Source organism: Delphinapterus leucas, chromosome 17 (genome assembly GCF_059928025.1).
Source record: "Delphinapterus leucas isolate spDelLeu-1000000601 "Yukka" chromosome 17, BTC_Dleu_Yukka2, whole genome shotgun sequence".
NCBI lineage: Eukaryota > Metazoa > Chordata > Mammalia > Artiodactyla > Monodontidae > Delphinapterus > Delphinapterus leucas.
Window position 1 is genome coordinate 39,228,462 of NC_143145.1, and position 18,836 is coordinate 39,247,297.

At 41.6% G+C, this 18,836-nt stretch overlaps 1 protein-coding gene across 2 annotated transcripts in view; it reads right to left on the reverse strand.

Moving 5' to 3' along the window:
* Positions 1-18,836, reverse strand: part of POP1 (POP1 ribonuclease P/MRP subunit) — a 38,689-nt gene extending 19,853 nt beyond the window's left edge. The window contains exons 1-12 of one of the 2 annotated variants that reach the window (XM_022584722.3): positions 18,681-18,836; positions 18,399-18,547; positions 14,567-14,707; positions 12,926-13,093; positions 10,990-11,165; positions 9,508-9,756; positions 6,085-6,172; positions 5,075-5,262; positions 4,129-4,385; positions 3,911-4,004; positions 1,623-1,734; positions 977-1,096 (exon numbers count right to left, since the gene is read on the reverse strand). In XM_022584722.3, the coding sequence (XP_022440430.1) occupies positions 977-1,096; positions 1,623-1,734; positions 3,911-4,004; positions 4,129-4,385; positions 5,075-5,262; positions 6,085-6,172; positions 9,508-9,756; positions 10,990-11,165; positions 12,926-13,093; positions 14,567-14,705 (1,591 nt within the window). In that variant the 5' untranslated portion in view covers positions 14,706-14,707; positions 18,399-18,547; positions 18,681-18,836. The remainder of the gene's footprint in view (positions 1-976; positions 1,097-1,622; positions 1,735-3,910; positions 4,005-4,128; positions 4,386-5,074; positions 5,263-6,084; positions 6,173-9,507; positions 9,757-10,989; positions 11,166-12,925; positions 13,094-14,566; positions 14,708-18,398; positions 18,548-18,680) is intronic. The other variant, XM_022584723.3, reaches the window with a different exon arrangement.

The window sequence follows — 18,836 nt, forward strand, 5'->3', positions numbered from 1 at the left end:
ATTTTCCTTGAACTGATTTATATTAAGACAAAAGCCTTAGGAAGAATTTAATACTGCCTTATTCCAAAACAGCGTTTGAGGCAGCAAGAGAAGCTAAGTAGAGCTTCACTACAGTTTTGAGATGATTACGACAGTAAACATTTATTGGTGTAGCAGACGCTGTTAACTTTTATGGTTGCTCCAGACCATACTGTCACTAACTTACCTATATATCTTAAACTCCTCCCTCATCCAATCCACCTCTCACGTAAAGTTCCGGCAGAGTACTTTACTGTCCCCTTAATAAGCTATCTAACTACATGTGAAGGTTAAAAAAAAAAATTCTGAAGTTGTTTCTACACACGCCTGTATCCTTTCTCCAAAAGTTCATAAGCTGATTTTAATTATTCTTCCAGTTAACCGTGTTTAAATGACAGTAAATACGAGACATGGTCACAACTGCTGCAAATCGCAAGTTTAGACTAAAATTTTAGCCAGCCCCTACCCATCCCCCACCGTGTCACCCCAAAGAACTCCTGCAGGCCACTCTACTGAGTCTAAACCAAGACATCTTACCCTTCAGCACCTGGGATGGCCTTGCCAGGATTCGAACCTGGATCATCTGTATGGTCAGACAGAGGCTTCCAAAGAGCACAAGACCAGCTGCCGGTGCAGATCCCTTCCTCACAATTAAAATTCTGAAAAGCCAGGCATTTTCAGAGAACCAAGTTTGCAGAGACAGGTTTTACTTAGATACTAAAAATAGAGAACTCAGGGAAAAAAATGAACATAATGATCAGGCTACATGTTTACAGCTAAAAGATACTTCCTCATACACATCTCCTTTGATCATAATCACCTTGAAAGGTAGGCAGGTAAAGACTGCCCTAATTCTTCTACAGATAAAGTTACTGCAAAAGTGTCACAGACAGAACTCTTCTAATGGGACTGACTGCTCTAAATAGTAAGGAAAACCAGGTTGTCTCAAGAACTTTACCTTGGCATTTTTCTGGATTGGGCAAAACTTTGGACCTCTTTTGAGGCAAATTTATTCGTGGATCACCAACTGTCAGTCCCAGAATAGTACCTGCTGGAATTTCTGCTGGTGACGTTATTCCTTTAGCAAAAAACAAAACAAAGCCAAAAGCAAACAGAAAGTTATTCACAAATACATATATATTTGCTTTTATTTTCAAATTTTTCTAATGAAACTTTCACCTTGGGCTAATTATGTAAAGACACGTATTCCCCTTTTTTTCCCCAAAGATACTTTCAGAGAATAAATGAACGTTCATAAAGAGTGAAGTTTCTTACAAAAAGCATTAAATTAACATAACAGGTTATTTTACGACATGAGCATGTATGTTCCTATCAATAACTACAGGAGCTTCACACACAAATGCAATCATGCGAAGGTAAGTAAGATTTTAGTTTAGTAGCTGGCACACGCATTTATCTATAGCAATGGAATGCCAATTATTTAGAATACTAACACCTCATTTGTGCTTTCTTGCTGTATTTTAACAAACAGTTACAAGTTAAAAAGCACACTACATTTAGGTAGCTCAACTGCAAGATGCTCTTTTAACCCATTTCCCACTCTTCCCTTCTTCCCCAGTACAACCCAGTATCCCCCGTTATACCTCCCAACAATTCAAAGATGGTTTCCTGTCTGTGATGAAGGGAAACGCTATCAGGATTCCTGCAGGCTTCAATCCACCAACAGTGAGGTGTCTTCTCTGTGTCCTCTCCCTCCTGGAAAACAACAACTCCTGTTCACCAGACAAATAATGGATCAGACTTAATAAATTTGGTTAAAATCATTGTGCTATTGGCCCCATCCTTTTTTCCCTGTTTGTGGGAATGAATCTTTTGTGAGGGGAACCAGGGAAACTGTCACATCAGACTAATGATTCTTCTAATTACAGACAAGGACACAGGACTATACTTCTCTCAAGATTTCACAAACTAAGAAAAACATTCCTGGTTTTCTGAGAGACTACCTACCTAACTGACTGCACACCTGTGGTCTCTGTAGCACAGTGCCAACAAGAGATGCCGTGTTCTTCTCCCACTCTACCAACTTCATCACCACAGAATGAAGCAATAAAATTTTCCTCACCAAAGAAAAACCAAACCAATACCTTTTGAAGAAATCTTCAGCAAAAGGATTTATTACTACTATAGTATTTCTAGAAATTTCAAGGAAGTTACACAAGTATTTTACTTGCCTTTTTTCTGAACAGAACTAGGAATTGGGAAAGGTTTCAAACAGCAGTTCAAGTACCATAAGCATGCCCAGGAAGAGAACCTACAGCCAGGATTCATACCAAAGTTCACTGAAGTAGGATGTGCCCCTACAGATTCTAACCTGTAATACATGCGCCCATTACCTCACACAAACTCAGGTGGCACAAACTAGTGGTTCAAAGTACAGGCCCTGGAACCAAACTTCCTAGGTTCAAATCCTCCCTCTGCAACTTATGAGCTAGCATGGAGTAACAACTCTGCACCAGGCACTGTGCTAAGCCCAGGGGACAGAGTAAAGAATGGGACTGCTCCGTCCTCGCCATCACGAAGCTCAGACTCTCATGAGACACGAACATCGAACAAATATGCAAACAAATCTAGACGTAAATAGAGGAAATGTGCAAGATGGGATGAAAACAACAGGAGGGATATAATTTAACTTAGGGGATCAGAAAAGGATTCTAGAGGAAAATGATATAGATGTTGAAACTTAAAGAATGAGGAAGGCTTAGCCAAGAAGAGCGACAGAGGTGGGACATTCAGACAGGCTCTAAGGGAGGTGAGATCTGACATATTCTAGAACTGGAAGAAGGCCAGGGTGGCTGAAGTGCCAAAGGCGAGGAGAGATGAGGCCAGACAGACATGAAGGTATAAGATTACCAGTCAAATTAAGGGCTTTGGAATTTATCTCAAATACAATGAGAAGCTATCCAAAAGCTTTTAATCAGGAAGTAGCACGATGTGAATAAATTGTCAAAATATCACTTTGCCTCCTGCGTGGAGAATAGAGTGAAAAGTGAGAGCAATGAAGGAAAGTTAAGAAGCTGCTTCAGGATCCAGGAAAGAGACAACAGTGGTTGAGACTACTGTGGAAACAGGGAAGAGGGAGAGAGAAGTCGTCTTTTTTTTTTTTTAAATATCGGTCTTTTAACAGCTCAAACTCTGTTCAGACCTATCACCATATTCAACGTGTCCAATATGCAAGAGGCACAGGCACTGAAGGGTTAATTGCACAAATACAGAAAAACAAACCGAATCTGAACCCAAAGTGTCTGATTCCTAATCTAGTCTCTACTCTCCAGACCTGCACTGTCAACATGGCAGCCACTAGCCACAGAGAACAGTTTGAATTTAACTGTTAGTTAATTAAAATTAAATAAAGGAACCAATTCACTTCCTCAGTCACGCTAGCAACTCGGTAGCTACATGTGGCTGGTGGCTCCGTAATGGACGGCACAAAGAAACATCACCCTCGCAGAACATTCTATTGGACAGAGTTGCACTCAACACACTGTTCTTAACCTGTTAGACATCACCCTTAAAACTAGCCCCAGAAAATATGCATCACACAAGTACAAACAAAAAAAACTAGCATATACTTTCCAGGATTTTAGGGGCTCCCTGTTAGCTGCCTATGGAGAAGTTAAGAACCTTCTACAAGACTCAGAAGCTGCAGGAGCAGTCTGTATTTCAGTAAGAACAAGTCAGTTTACTTATTACATTCACTTAGATTTGCTCTTCTAGGAAAAGTGAAAGATAAAAGTCTTTGATAATAAGCATAAGGAGGGAAACAAACATTTATAAGCCATGGCCCAAAATGTTACCAAATTATGTTAGGTTTCACAAATTTGCTAAGAAGGAGGTGACCAGAATAGAACATTACAAGCACGTTTACTCTTACAGTGTGGACAGAAGCAGCTTTGAGTGCTTCAGTTAGGATGGAGTGGGAAAGTGGACCGATCAGCCGGAATCTGTTCATCTCCATCGTCAAATCACTGAAAGAAAGAAAAGGTCTTAAAATGGAAACTTCCATCGTATATGATGTCTGTTTCACCGGCAAAAACAGAGCACACCTTCACTGAAAACGGTCAGTAGGTTCAGAGCAAATTCAACCCATACCTGATTACAATGCCTGTGGTTGGAGAGATCCAAGAATACGGCTGAAGTGGATCTCTAGTTCCATCACCGATGACTTTTTTAATTGGTTTAGCATTTTCCTCATCATCTTTCCATTTTCTTTTCTTGCCAATTTTCTCTGTGGGCAGGTCAGTTCGGCTTTTTTCTTGGGATGGTGTCAGAAGGGGATCAGGGAGGCAGACAGTCGACTTGGTGGGTTCCACACACTGGCACACTGCTTTTATTTCCTCTAAGATATCCTAAGGATATGTTTAAACATTTTACTTTTAAACTCTGGAATTTAAATACGTTTCAAATTTAAGCTGGTTTAGTTTATGTTATTTTTTTCTACCTTTAAAAATGTACATTTTTATTCTTCACAAATTAAACTACATTTATCATCATCAAAAAGGTTTTTTCATTCCTCTGCACTTAGAACAAAAAAAGAACTCTGAAATGTCAAAGATTAATGAAAACAACATGAATACTCTGACCAGTTTTTTTAAAAACTAGTTTAAAGAGGAATTTGGAGAAAATTTACAGTCTACTGTATAAAAGCAGTGAGTATGATAAAAAAGGAAAGCTAAGCTAAATGCAGTATTAAAAACTCATCAGAATTACTCAAAACAGATTCTCATCATCAAACAGGCTCTCACAAGCACCTGAATATCAATGAACCAATTCAGGCTGATGGAAGCATTAGTCTCAGTGCACCATTTCAAGCCCTTTGCATAATAAGATTGGTTTTCATCTCTCCTTCTACTTAGGGCTTACTAAAAGTCAGGTCAAGATTTGCTCCACTTAATATTGACATAACTATCCTCCCTATATTCAAATACCAAGCTATCAATCAAACTTTTAGACTATTCAAATTTCTATAGCACTGATTTCCAACAGTCATCAAGAATACAGTGACAGAGTGATGAGGAAATACTGTCAAGGATTATACCTGTTTAAGACTTGGATGAAGCCATATCCACAAGTGCCTGCTCTCAGAAGTGTCACCAGGGGTCCTCTCAGCCTTCCAGATAAATGTCACAGGACCCAGCATTTCTCTAGGATATTTATTTGCCCGGTAAAGCATGAGACTACCTTGGTGCTTTCCAGACAAACAGTGAACTGCTGCAAAAGTCAATCCTGACATAAACAGAAACAGAATTCTAAGATTTCAAGTGCTGAGACTGCATTATTAGTTCCTGATAGCCATACTGTTATTTATTGTCTATCTCCATGATGGATGAGGTGTTGGTTTCGATCACTGCTTAGATCAAGAAGTGATCAAAACCACCCAAGAAGTTCTCAGTAAATATTTGAGTAAATGATTTAATGAGTTTTGAGTTTCCTCCTGCCTAAATTCACTCCACCAGAATAATGGTTCTCTCACTTTACACTCAACAATATTTGAAATGGCTTTAAAGCCATCCCAAGCTTTCCTTATATGAACAGAGTCATTGGTAACATGAGCTGTCTCAGTAAAGCGTGTTTAAATTCCAAAATGCTTACAGCAGACACTTGTTCATGAAATGAATACATTTATAAAGACTAAAATAGGACTCTGGGCTTCCCTGGTGGTGCAGTGGTTAAGAATCTGCCTGCCAATGCAGGGGACACGGGTTCGAGCCCTGGTCCGGGAAGATCTCACATGCCACGGAGCAACTAAGCCCGTGCGCCACAACTACTGAGCCTGAGCTCTAGAGCCCGAGAGCCCCAACTAGTGAGCCCACGTGCCACAACTACTGAAGCCCGCGCACCTAGAGCCTGTGCTCCTCAACAAGAGAAGCCACCGCAATGGGAAGCCCGCACACTGCAAGGCAGAGTAGCCCCCGCTAGCCGCCACTAGAGAAAGCCCGCACACAGCAACGAAGACCCAACGCAGCCAAAAATAAAATAAATAAAAATAAATAAATTTATAAAAAATAGAATAAAATAAAATGGGACTCAGCTCTGAAACAAGTTTACCTGTGTCTATGCTACACATTGGAGAAAGTGCCTTCAGTATTTCTTCCTCTTTGCCCTTCAACTCCAAACAACAGTAGTAGGATAAATCCTGCAAAAAGAGGGAGATACAATCAAAAACTTGAATTTCCATTGAAAATGTAAGTGGCAGTGTCCTACTTTTTAGAAAGAAAATATGTGTTTTATCCCATATTCACAGATAAGTTCGAAGTAGGGTGTGTAAAAACTACTGCCTCTAAGTAACGGATTATCCCTCTCCAAAACCTAACTAAAGTAAAAAAAATCAGAGTAGAATAAGCAAGACAGTAATAAATTCAGCAATATTATGTTAAGGTTGCTCACTTTGGTTACCTAATTCAGGACCTCAGGATTACTAAACACTGAGCCTAAAGACACACGTGGCAGTTTATCCCACATTTCTCTACTGCTCAGTCTTGACCATGATATCCAAATTTGACTAAGCAATGGCACAAGGAAAACTGAGAGCAATCAGAGTAAGGCCATACCAACTTAAATAAGATGAAGAGAGCTCAGACTGAGCTAATAAAATCAATTACATTAAAGAACTATAATAATGGTTAATGGATACTGAAAGGTTGCTTAAGTGCTAGCAATGGGCTAACTCCTTATATGGACTGCCATTTAATCTTCCCAAGACCTGATGAACCAGGTACTATCGTAATCTTATATGACAGATGAGGACACTGAGACAGAGACTGTTACTTGAACAGAGCCATATCATCAGTAAGTGGAGAAGCTAGCGTTCAAGTCAGGCTCACTGACCCCCAAACCAACCCCTCCGCCATGGCTCCTTTAAGCAATTTCAGTGCACGCAGCAACTGAAACTAAAGTCATAGGTAAGGCTCTGACAAACTCACATGAATCAGTGCTATCACGCACACACAGAAATCTTCCCGGCAACAGCGATCCACTCTCAGCTGTCAGTGGCAGAGGAACCCCACCAGAGTGTGTACAACTGAGTGACAGCAGAGAATAATGGTTAAGAGCGTGGAACTCTGGAACCAGACTACCTGGGCTCAAATCCCAACTTCACCACTCATTAGTTGTATGGCCGGGGATATGCCATACATCTGCCCAACGTCTCAGTTTTCTCATTCGTAAAATGGAAATAATGGTAAAACTTACCCCATACTGTTGTTGTAAGGATTAAGTGAGTAAACACATGTAAAGTACTAAAACAGACATAAATTAAGTACTCAAAAATATCTGTTATTACTAGCTATTATTTTTATTACTTAGGACTAATCAAATGTAAAGAAAATACCTGATAACCTCAGCAAAAATTCTGTCCAAAATGAGAAGTAACTATATGTCTGCCTTAAAATTTGAGAGATGACAGAGTACAGTGGAAAAAGCAGAGGCCAGGGGAATCAGCTCCCGACGTAGCACTGGGGAGAGCCTATCTTGCTACGTAGGCCACCAACAAGCTGTGCAGCCCGAGGCAAGTCACTTCATCTCTCTGGATCCCAGGCTCCTCAACAGTCAAAATGAAGAATTTGACTATAATCCATGATTTCTGCTGCTAGGTCTTCAAATCAAAGGCTCTTATAAGGTTCTTTACTTTACACCCATTAGGATGGCAATTATCAAAAACACAGAAAACAACATGTGTTGGTAGGACATGGAGAAACTGAAGCCCTTGTGCACTGCTGATGGGAATGTAAAATAGTGTAGCCTTTATGGAAAAAAGTATGATGGTTCCTCAAAAAGATTAAACACAGATCTACCACATGATCCAGCAATTCCTCTCCTGGGTATATACCCAAAAGAACTGAAAGCAAGGAACTGAAGAGATATTTGTACACCCATGTTCATAGCAGCATTACTCACAATAGCAGCTCAAGTGACCATTGACAGATGAATGAATAAACAAAATGTGGTATATACATACAATGAAATATTATTCTGCCTTAAAAATGAGGGAGGACTTCTCTGGTGGCACACTGGTTAAGAATACAACTGCAGCGCAGGGGACACGGGTTCGAGCCCTGGTCCGGGAAGATTCCACATGCCGCAGAGCAACTAAGCCCGTGTGCCACAACTACTGAAGCCCAGGCGCCTAGAGCCCGTGCTCCACAACAAGAGAAGCCACCACAATGAGAAGCCTGCGCACCGCAACAAAGAGTGGCCCCCTGCTCACCGCAACTAGAGAAAGCCCGTGTGCAGCAAGGAAGACCCAATGCAGCCAAAAATAAATAAATATAATTAAAAAAAAAAAAAATGAGGGAAACTGACGAATGATACAACATGGATTAATCTCGAAGACATCATGCTAAGTGAAATAAGCCAGTCTCAAAAGGAGCTGGCTTACTGTTATGAGTCTGCTTATACGAGGTACCTAGAGTAGTCAGATTCATAAAGATGAAAAGTAGAATGGTGGTTGGCAGAGGCTGGTGGAGAGAAGAATGGGGAGTTAGTGTTTAATGGATGCAGGGCTTTGGTCTCAGAGATGAAAAAGCTCCAGAGATGGATGGTGATGACAGTTACACAACATGAATATACTTAATGCCTCAGAACTGTATACGTAAAAATGGTTAAAATGACAAATCTGTTGTTATGTCTAATTTACCACAATTTTTTTTAAGGTTCTTGTATTGCTTATTCTGCTACATTGCTCTCAAGAGGTAGCAGAGGATACTAATACTAACAGCTTTCAAAAGCTGGCCAAGGCCATCCTGCCACTGAAAGATAGGCCCTCTGCAAAGAACAAATTTCTAAACACGTACTGGAAGAGAGAAAGCTGCTGAATTAGCAACTGACCGGGGGCGGGGTGGGGTGGGGGGATGCACACGAGAAGACAGGACAGCCAAATAAATACTATTATGTAGCTCTAAAACCAACTGTCCTCTTAAAGAGTTTAAAACAAACTTCCCAGCATAGATGGTTCTCAAATATCTGTGGTGGTGAATGACTGCTGAATGAATCCCGAGCTTGACCGACAAGATCCTGCAGGATCTGGTTCCTACTTATTTTCCAGAACTAATCTCGCCCTATGTTAGCCCTGCTCTTACTCTCTTCATCTTTGTCACAATGAATTTATTTCAATCCTTCCTTCCTATCTGGCTGCCTCTGCCTTCACCGACTCTGCCATTTCCTTATCCCTTAGAGCTCCGCTCAAGCATCACTTCCATGGGAAGCACTCCTATTCCTGTTACGAATGGTCACAGTATTGTATAGTATTCCCTCACAACTGTATATTTGGCTAATTATTTGATTAACGTCAGTGTGCCCCAATAACTTTAGGCTGCTTCATCTCCAGCATCTGGCAAAATGCCTCTTGCCCAGTAATTACTTTTAAAATGAATAATCTTAGATAGGGCTTTGGCATACCATGAACTAGTCTAAAAGTCTAAATCAGAAAGGGTCTAAACGAAAATAAAGGGGAAAGCAATCGGAAAAGCATACCTGAAGGAGGCAGCGGCTCGTCATGGCTCGATAGCAGGCTCTGTGGCTCTTGACTGTTGGCCTCTCCCCCAGGCAGTAGCCCCACCTCTTGACCATGTGAAACCGCTTCGCGTGCCAGATGTGAGTTTCTAGCCATTTGTTCTTCTTTTGTCTCCGGTTAAATTCTAGCATCCGGTTTATGTGACATCGTCGAGCTTTATGGCACTTATTTTTTGAGTGTTCTTTTTTCTGATGAACTGCTTTCTCTGCCTATAGTTTCAAGAAGACAGGCAGATCCTAGTTTGTAACGATCTCAAAACAAAGTTAAATGTTAGGAATTCAAACAGCTAATTTTAGGTGAAGTGGAGTACCTTACAGACTCCATTAGTTTGCTTAATTTTTTAACTTGGTGATTTCTCCAATGAAAGTAGAGGAGGCAACAGAAAGAGTGAAGATTTTAGAAAAAGGTAAACCTAGGAAGGAAACACAGTTCTATCACTTACTAACTGGGCAAGCTTCGGGGACTGGGAAGATTAGAATATTTATAAAATGTTCAACACAGTAACTCAAACTTATTTGTGGCTATTAATATTAGAAAGCAAGAAAGAATAAATCAAATGCTAGCTTTGTGTTGATTTTTTTATTGTTTTTTAACATCTAAGAATATAACTAAACCCAAAACTCAGGACCAAAGATATAAAAGTGGGGAAAACCTGCACATTTCATATCACTTAGGTACTGACAGACAAATGTTTAATGTTACCACTAGGAAACAGATTTCACATTAAATCTAGAGAGAACAAAATTCCTGTTTAGTTTTCATTCTTCACTTCTTCCATAGCTAAGCTAAACTTTTGTGGGAAAAACTCTTTTCCATTAGTTTGCGGGCCCCTTAAGAATAAGGACTTTACCTTAATGGACCCTAACCTCACCACCAGCATAATACCAGTACACGGAAGGCACTTGATAAAGAAATGTTGAATCAATTAGTAAAGACATAGTGTGGTTAGACAATCATAGAATGTCCAAGCCAAGAATTTTGGTAAAGCCAAAAACAACTGGACATGAACAAAAAATTAAATCCAAGTTCAAGTTTTCAACATTAAAAAAAGACAAAAGGCAAATACTAGGCATTGATGCTGCCTTTTTTAACCTTCCAACTCTCAACTGGTCACACCCCCAAAGTGCAGAGCTAAAATTACTTATCTGGTAAGAAGGTCAAATTTTCATTTTAAATCTGGCAGGGGAACATCAACTGTTTAACATCATAAAGAGAGAGAGGTTCCAAATGCTGTATTTAAAAGTAACTGTAATATCCAACAGCCTGCTAATTTTGGAGGGGAGTGGAGGTGGGGGTGGGGAAGATAATGATTAAACCAAAAAATATGCAAAATGAGCATGTTGTTTTTTAGTCTTCATTTTAATAAATTCTGTTACGTTAATACTTCTCAACTTCCTCTAAGAACCACTAACCTAAACATTTACATTAAGGGACACTTATACCTCTTTCTGGGCAATCTCCTGTAACCGTCGAGGAAGGCGTTTGACATTGTGACTCATGGCTCTTCGTCTCATGTGCCGTGGCAGTGTCTGGAAAACCAGTGAATTAGAAGATTTCTGGGCCACTGCTTTCAACATGGCACTGATTTCAGCAGCTCGAGCTTGAGCAAAAGTAGAAGCTGTCGAAGAGAACACCACCGTCATTAAAAACTCATCTTGAATTGACACTTTTCCTGGTAGGTTTCGGAAGGAAAACAGATTTGAAGCACATGAGCTTACAATTCACCCACTACCCTAACTCCTAATAGATTAACACCAATAGTAGTTATTTCTGTTACATGATTGTGAAACTAAGGATTCGGTTTTACTTTTCTAATCAGAAAAAATTTAGTTAAAAAATAAGGTAGAGGGCTTCCCTGGTGGCGCAGTGGTTGGGAGTCCGCCTGCCAATGCGGGGGACGCGGGTTCGTGCCCTGGTCCGGGAGGATCCCACATGCCGCGGAGCCTGCACGTCCGGAGCCTGTGCTCCACAGCGGGAGGGGCCGTGGTGGTGAGGGGCCCGCGTACCGCAAAAAAAAAAAAAAAAAAGGTAAAAAAGAGGTTTTTTTAAAAGAGAGAGCTGGGCTTCCCTGCTGGCACAGTGGTTAAGAATCCACCTGCCAATGCAGGGGACACAGGTTTGAGCCCTGGTCCAGGAAGATCCCACATGCTGTGGAGCAACTAAGCCCATGCACCACAACTACTGAGCCTGTGCACCACAACTACTAAGCCCATGTGCCGCAACTACTGAAGCTCACATGCCTAGAGCCCGTGCTCCGCAACAAGAGAAGCCACCACAATGAGAAGCAACGAAGAGTAGCTCCCGCTCACTGCAACTAGAGAAAGCCCGCGTGCAGCAATGAAGTCCCAATGCAGCCAAAAATAAATAAATAAATTTATTAAAAAAATAAAAAAAACAGAAAGCTACATGCAATATAATCACAACCATTCTTTTCTTTTTTTTTTTCTTCCTTTTTTTTTTTTTTTGCGGTATGCGGGCCTCTCACTGCTGTGGCCTCTCCCGTTGCGGAGCACAGGCTCCGGACACGCAGGCCCAGCGGCCATGGCCCACGGGCCCAGCCACTCAGTGGCACGTGGGATCCTCCCGCACTGGAACACGAACCCACGTCCCCTGCATCGGCAGGCGGACTCCCAACCACTGCACCACCAGGGAAGCCCACAACCATTCTTAAGTGTAATAATCCCACAAGAAAACAAAGAAAAAACAAAATTTTAAATGATTTTGACTCCAGGGGTTTTCTTCCTTAATATTTCCTGTATTTTTACAAATATGTGACCATAACTATTTTCAGTTTTCTTTATTGAAAAATAGACTATTTTTTCTGAATAATAAACAGAGCACTGGAGAAATTTAAGTGAACGCCTCCAGGAAGGCATAAAGAAACACCAGAAGGCACGCTTAAGGTGTGTACAAGGAATACAGGGTTACCAGGTAGTGAGGGGTGACGGTGAAGGGGGGTATTGGGAAATGAGACTGGACAGGGCCTGGAGACAGGTTGCCGTCAGAGTGCGTTCAATTGGGTTTTATCTTTGGAGATGCCGTGCTGAGGAGTGTGGATGGCGTTTTATACTTTTTAGAAAGGGGGGAGGGGGTGACAAAGATGACTTTAAGACAAAAAGGAACAGTTCACAAATCAGAACCTCTAAGAAGACAGTAAGAGAGAGGAGGGAGCCCGAAGGAGGGAGAGCTAGCAGGCCCAGGGAAGCGCTGGTCTGAGTCCAGGCTGGAGGTGAGACACGCCCATGTGGACAGAAGGGAGGAGAGAGACGGGGAGGCAGGGCCAAGGCCCGGGGCGGAGAGAAGGCACTAGAAATCTGGCTGCAGGAGAAACAGAGAGCTCCCGGTACTATCAAACTTGGCTTCTGTACAAATACCTACCGGTTATATACTTGGGAATCTCCTGAGAAGTGCCCTCAGGACCTGCTTTCCATCCTCCCTTTTTTTTAAAGGTTACCCTGGAGGAAGACTGCTCCTTTGCATCAGACTCAGCCAGTGAATGGTGGCTCATTTTGGTTTGCCGCTGTCGTGAAGTTCCAGAATGAGGCTCTAGTACATTTTCAAAAAAGAAAACAAAAAGAAAAAATGTCACTTTTATCAGAGATAAGGATTAGAGTGTTGGGTGAAAACTGATCAGGTTTTTAATCCTGCAACCACCCTGTAAGTGGCTATTACTGTCCTCCCCTTAAAGAGGAGGGATCTCAGGCAGGGAGGTGAGTTGACTTGCCCAAGGTCACATAGCTAGGAGGCAGCACACTAGCTAATCATGTCAGTGTGACACATGAAAGAACCTTGGGTATAACAGAGGGAACTTTTCTCCATATAAATAGTGCAATGTGGCCTTTACACCTAAGCTCCCTTAAATACTATAATCCACATGATTTTGCATATGCAGTCTTTCATCATAATTCTCTGGCACACTCAAGATGAGAGCCACTATGCTAAGAAAGAAATAAAAGCAGTCTCTATACAAATGTCTAGGCATTCAAACCATTCTGACATTAACACAATATCTCTATGAATACAGGGAAAGATCAGTAGATAATTTTACGGCCTTCCTGTTTATTTCCATGGCAGTGATAATTAAGCCCCCATAATCATGAAACATGTTGCAAGGTCTGTCATTGTGAGGTTTAAATGAGATAATGTGTGCTATGGCTTCTCACTTGGCACAGTGGGCATGAATGTTGGATCTGAATCAATTTTCTGTTGCTGCCTGATGAACAGCTATCCCCTTCATATCACTTTACAAGGTTCTAAAATCAGCACACAAGTTAAACGCGGATATGATGAATGCACTGCATTTCTTTTAGGAAATATAGAAGTGTCATTTAATAATAACTGTTAAGGTACAGATAAAAAAATATATCAGCTGTAAAATACCTACAGCCAATTCTCATTATTCCCAGCAGTTATGTTCTAGAAAGTCACAGCCAACACTGAACTAGTGAACACTGAACCACTGCTCCTAGAGAAAACAAGTACGTATCTATGTATGTATGTATACATACATCTCACAGAGATTATGACCTTAAATCGTAAGAACAACTCATCCTAGTAGATTCTATTTCCTTTCTTTTACAAAGAGAAAATGAGGTTCAGAAGTGTTAAGTGACCTGCCTGAGGCTGCCCCACAATCGCAATTCAAACCCCGGTGAGAGCTGGAGCTTCTTGCACTACACTGCCCTGTCCCACCAGTCTCCTTCCTCTGGTCATCTCTGTATGAAGCTGAAGCAGGAAGGCACTGGGAACCTCCACTGGGAATGCCCACATCAGGTGACTCAAAATTTTCCCCACTCTTTGCACGTCCGTGAACGGCCATCAAAGTGCCATGAGTATTAAGTTTGGGGTTACAAATTTAGCAACTAGGCGAATGTGCAAATACAAAACTTGCAAATAATGAGGGTCACCTGTATCTATTTTTAACTCAACTCCTTTATCATTTAGATTATGACTAACAAAAGGAGCTGACAAAAGCAATCCAAATGGAAGTATGTGTAGAGAGCACCATGTTTATCTTACCTTTTTGAGACTGGAAAGGTTTTCTACCTCCATTATGGTACTTTACACCACTGTCAGCCACAAAGCCAGAGGATAAAGTCACATTGGTGGGCTGGTTTCTCATTTTCTTAGCATGTTTCCTTTCTTTTGCATTAGACATTTCTGGAAAGAAAGTAATAAATTTACTACAGGGAGAAGGAACTTCCTTTCAAAAATAAAAATAAATTTAATGGATAAATGTTCATGTGACTCAAAATTTGATTCTTCAATATAATAAATCTGCATTTATGGATTTTTGGATTGATGATATCAAAACGTTATCATGATATTGATCTACAGCAAGGACCCAAAACCCGATTCAACAGAAAAAAATAATTTTGTTTTGCGCTGTCAAATAATAAGTCACATACCAGTGTTGACACTGCATAAAGTCTATTGGAAGAATGAAAAATGAACTGTGAGATAAGATCCCTATGCCGCGGTAAAAAACTTAAATTAGCTAAACCAGTTTATCAAAATTCTTAGGTGAAACGAGTCACATGAATTAATGAAATATGGGACACACTATTCAGATACGGTAACTTCACCAAAAGCTGAACATAAATTACTGATGTTTTCATTTCTACTGCTGAGATGAGGCCAGGTGTACCTTTAATTTAGAAGAGCAAAATGATTTCAGTTTGAAGTAAGAAGGACAAAGGACAAAGGACAAAAACCTAGTGGAGCCTGACTACACAGTAGTTCTCAACTCTCAGACTCAATGTCCTCTTTCTTTTACTGAATAGTTTGAACACTGTTTTCTATTTTTAAATGAAATTCATTAATTACATAACCTACTAGACACAACTTTTATCAAAACATGTCCTACAATACGTGTCCTCATTGTGATGCAGAGGAGAACTAAAAGTAATTCTAATAAAATAATATCTATTTTCTGTATGTAAATATTTCACCATAACTAGATGGCATTATGAAATAGAGATATTTTTAACCCAGGGAGATAATCACTGACACAGGCACCAACACAGGCATGGGCACAATCTGTAGAGCTGGAGAAGGGTCCTGAAGCTCCCATGCAACAGTCATTAACTCTTTCCTTGCTGACTGTAGGGAGGTCAGACACAGGGAACGGTCCTGCAGGAAAAGGGGCACACCAGGAGGCTGGGAAGCTCAGAGTAGCAGAACCAAGCTATTCTCCAAGCATTTAAATGTTTTAATACTAGTCTTTACTCATACCTAAACATAGAATTACGTGTCTGGGGCTTCCCTGGTGGCACAGTGGTTAAGAATCCGCCTGCCAATGCAGGGGACACGGGTTCGAGCCCTGGTCTGGGAAGATGCCACATGTCGTGTAGCAACTAAGCCTGGGGGCCACAACTACTGAGCCTGTGCTCTAGAGCCCGCGAGCCACAACTACTGAAGCCTGCGCGCCTAGAGCCCGTGCTCTGCAACAAGAGAAGCCACCGCAATGAGAAGCCCGTGAGCAGCAATGAAGACCCAACGCAGCCAAAAATAAATTAATTAATTAAAAAAAAAAAAAAAGGCTTACATGTCTGCAACAGCTACAAAGGCAAAGTAATACAGGTGTGTTGTACTAGTACCTCTAAGAGAAGGTAGTAATACCACTGGCGACATAATTTCCCAAATTGGTAAACACTCTTCGATAAAGTACAAAATTTTTTTAAAAATACAATCTTGCCTCATTTATTGTATTCCTGGAAAATTCAGTGTATATTAAATCCATGAAGCCGATGCTTTTATGCAAAGCAGAGTCAGGTACTACACACTGCAGGATGGCTAACATCCCTGACCCCTGCCCAGTAAATGGCAGCAGTGTTACCCCAATCATTATGCCCACCAAAACACCCGCACAAACTTTCAAATGCCACATCCGGATTTGCACCACGTCCAATAAGTAGCACTGAATTAACTACCTTCCATTCACTTACCACCTTTCCAATGCAAGACTTCATGCAAAATTAAGAGTAACCTATGTGGCATAGTGTTTAAGAGCCTTCACTATCTTCCTTAACACTTTTTAGTTGTATAATCTTAGGAAAGTTACTTTCCCTCTTTGAGCTTCGGTCTCTCCTTCTATAAATGGGAATAATCAGCAGGATGCTATGAGTATTAAATAAGGTAATGTACATAACACAAATCATGGGGCTTTGCATAAACTAAGGGCTCAGTTTATGGTAGCTCTTATTCTTAAATAATAAATGAAATAACAGAGACCTATGTCATTTCACTTTCTCACTCCATCCTGCTTTGACCTAAATGAAAGACAACCAGATCTACACCCCAAAACACTTTTCAAAATAAAAAATATGTAGGAGGTAAATTGAGTTCTACAGAGCTTGTTGGCTAGTGAAGGACATGATTCAGATCAGTCTGTATTAAGAATCATTCAAAATTATCCTACAAAACAATTTATTCCACCTGCTTGCATCAGAACTTGCCCAGCAAAACAGAGCACTACCTGGGAACCCTGGGTGGGACACCAGGGTTAGGGTGACCTTCAGAAGTCACATCTCTGAGCTTAGGTTCGAGGGCAAAAAATTAGCATTCCATTGTATGTATATACCATACTTTGATTATCTACTCATCTATCAATGGATATTTGGGTTGCTTCCACCTCTTGACTATTGTGAATAGTGCTGCTATGAACATGAGTGTACAAATATCTCTTTGAGATCCCGCTTTCAATTCTTTTGAATATATACCTACACGTGGGATTTATGGATCATATGGTAGATCTGTTTTTAATTTTTTGAGGAATGGTGATATGTTTTCTATTTTAGTTGTGCCATTTTACAATCCCACTAACAGTGAATGGGTGCACGGCCTTACTTGCTCCACGGCATGTGGGATGCTCCCGGACAAAGGCTCGAACCCATGTCTCCTGCATTGGCAGGTGGATTCTTAACCCCTGTGCCACCAGGGAACAACGAGGATTTTCTTATATTCCGTTTCAGAAGCAGGATAGGGCAGGGATTTTGCCAGTCTTTTTCACTGCTGCATCTCCAAGACCTAGCCTTGCCATCTGCTGGACCAAGACCTATAATCTACCTGAAATCAGATCCCAGTCACTAGGCTTCTGCTGAGATAGAAAGGGAATGCAGAGACACCCTGAAATCTTGGGGAGCTCTCCCAGAGAAGGGAGCATGGGAGGGGGTAGGTGAACAATGCCCAGGTCTCAGCGTGGTCCCCTCAATGACCCATCTTATTCCTTTAGGATGGGCAAGCCAGCTCCCAGGACGGCCTCTGCCCGGAGGTGCAATGCAGAGAAATGACAGACACAGTGGGCTCGGTCACAGGGGCTGAAGTGTAAGTAGATGAAGTAGGGGGTCCCCGGAGAAAGAGAAGCAGGCATGAATTTCTTGACATAAGAGAAGCCATTTTTGGCCCAAGCCATTTTGTGATCTAAGCCTGGCTACAATGTTTGCCTTTAAACAGGTCTCAGTAATAGTGATCTTAAGGGAACTAAAGAACAAACGACAGTTATCAGGCAAGAGAAGTAACAACAGTAAAAATCAGTTGTAAACTCCCATTTCTATTTCCATGACAAGATTAGCCTGAAGCACTTTCTTGAGCTGTTTTGCAGAATCTGAACCCCCTCGAGCTCTCGATCACCAGATCAACAGAACCTAACCCACGATGATGTTGACCTTTCTTATGACCCTGGAGGTTTCAGCTAAAGCTTGGACTCTGTTGACCTTTGCCACAATTCAATGCTGAATTCCCCTCTGCTGGAGCCCCTTCATGAATATGCATGCATCCTTAGCTTAAAACTTCCCCAATTTTTCTGTTGGGGAGATACTGCTTTGGGAAAGACCCCCGGTGTTCTGCTTACCTGCAGCAAGTAATAAATCCTTCCTTCTCCTGATCTTTGTCTTGGTTGGTTTTTTTGGTTTTGTTTAGTTTTGTTTCTCTTGACATCCACCAAGACGTGAACCCAGTTCTTGGGTAACAGAAAGAGGTGCCAGGCAGGAAGAGGGGCCCCTGCGCAGGCAGCAAGAGAAGAAGAGTAGGTCAGCTGGGTGTGAGGGAGAGAATCGGAGGGGAGCCCGGGGACCGCCACACACACTCCCCCATACTTGCGAACCCTGGCGGACGCCAGCCCCTCACGACCTACCTGCCAGACGCTCCGTGGTCCCAAGTCAGGATGACAGTGTTCTACCACAGTCCCCGGCGCGACGTGCGCGGCGAGAGAGCTGGAGAGCGCATGCGCCACTGTGACTGCGGCCTCCACGTGGCCCGGAGTCGCACGGAAACTACAACTCCCAGAATG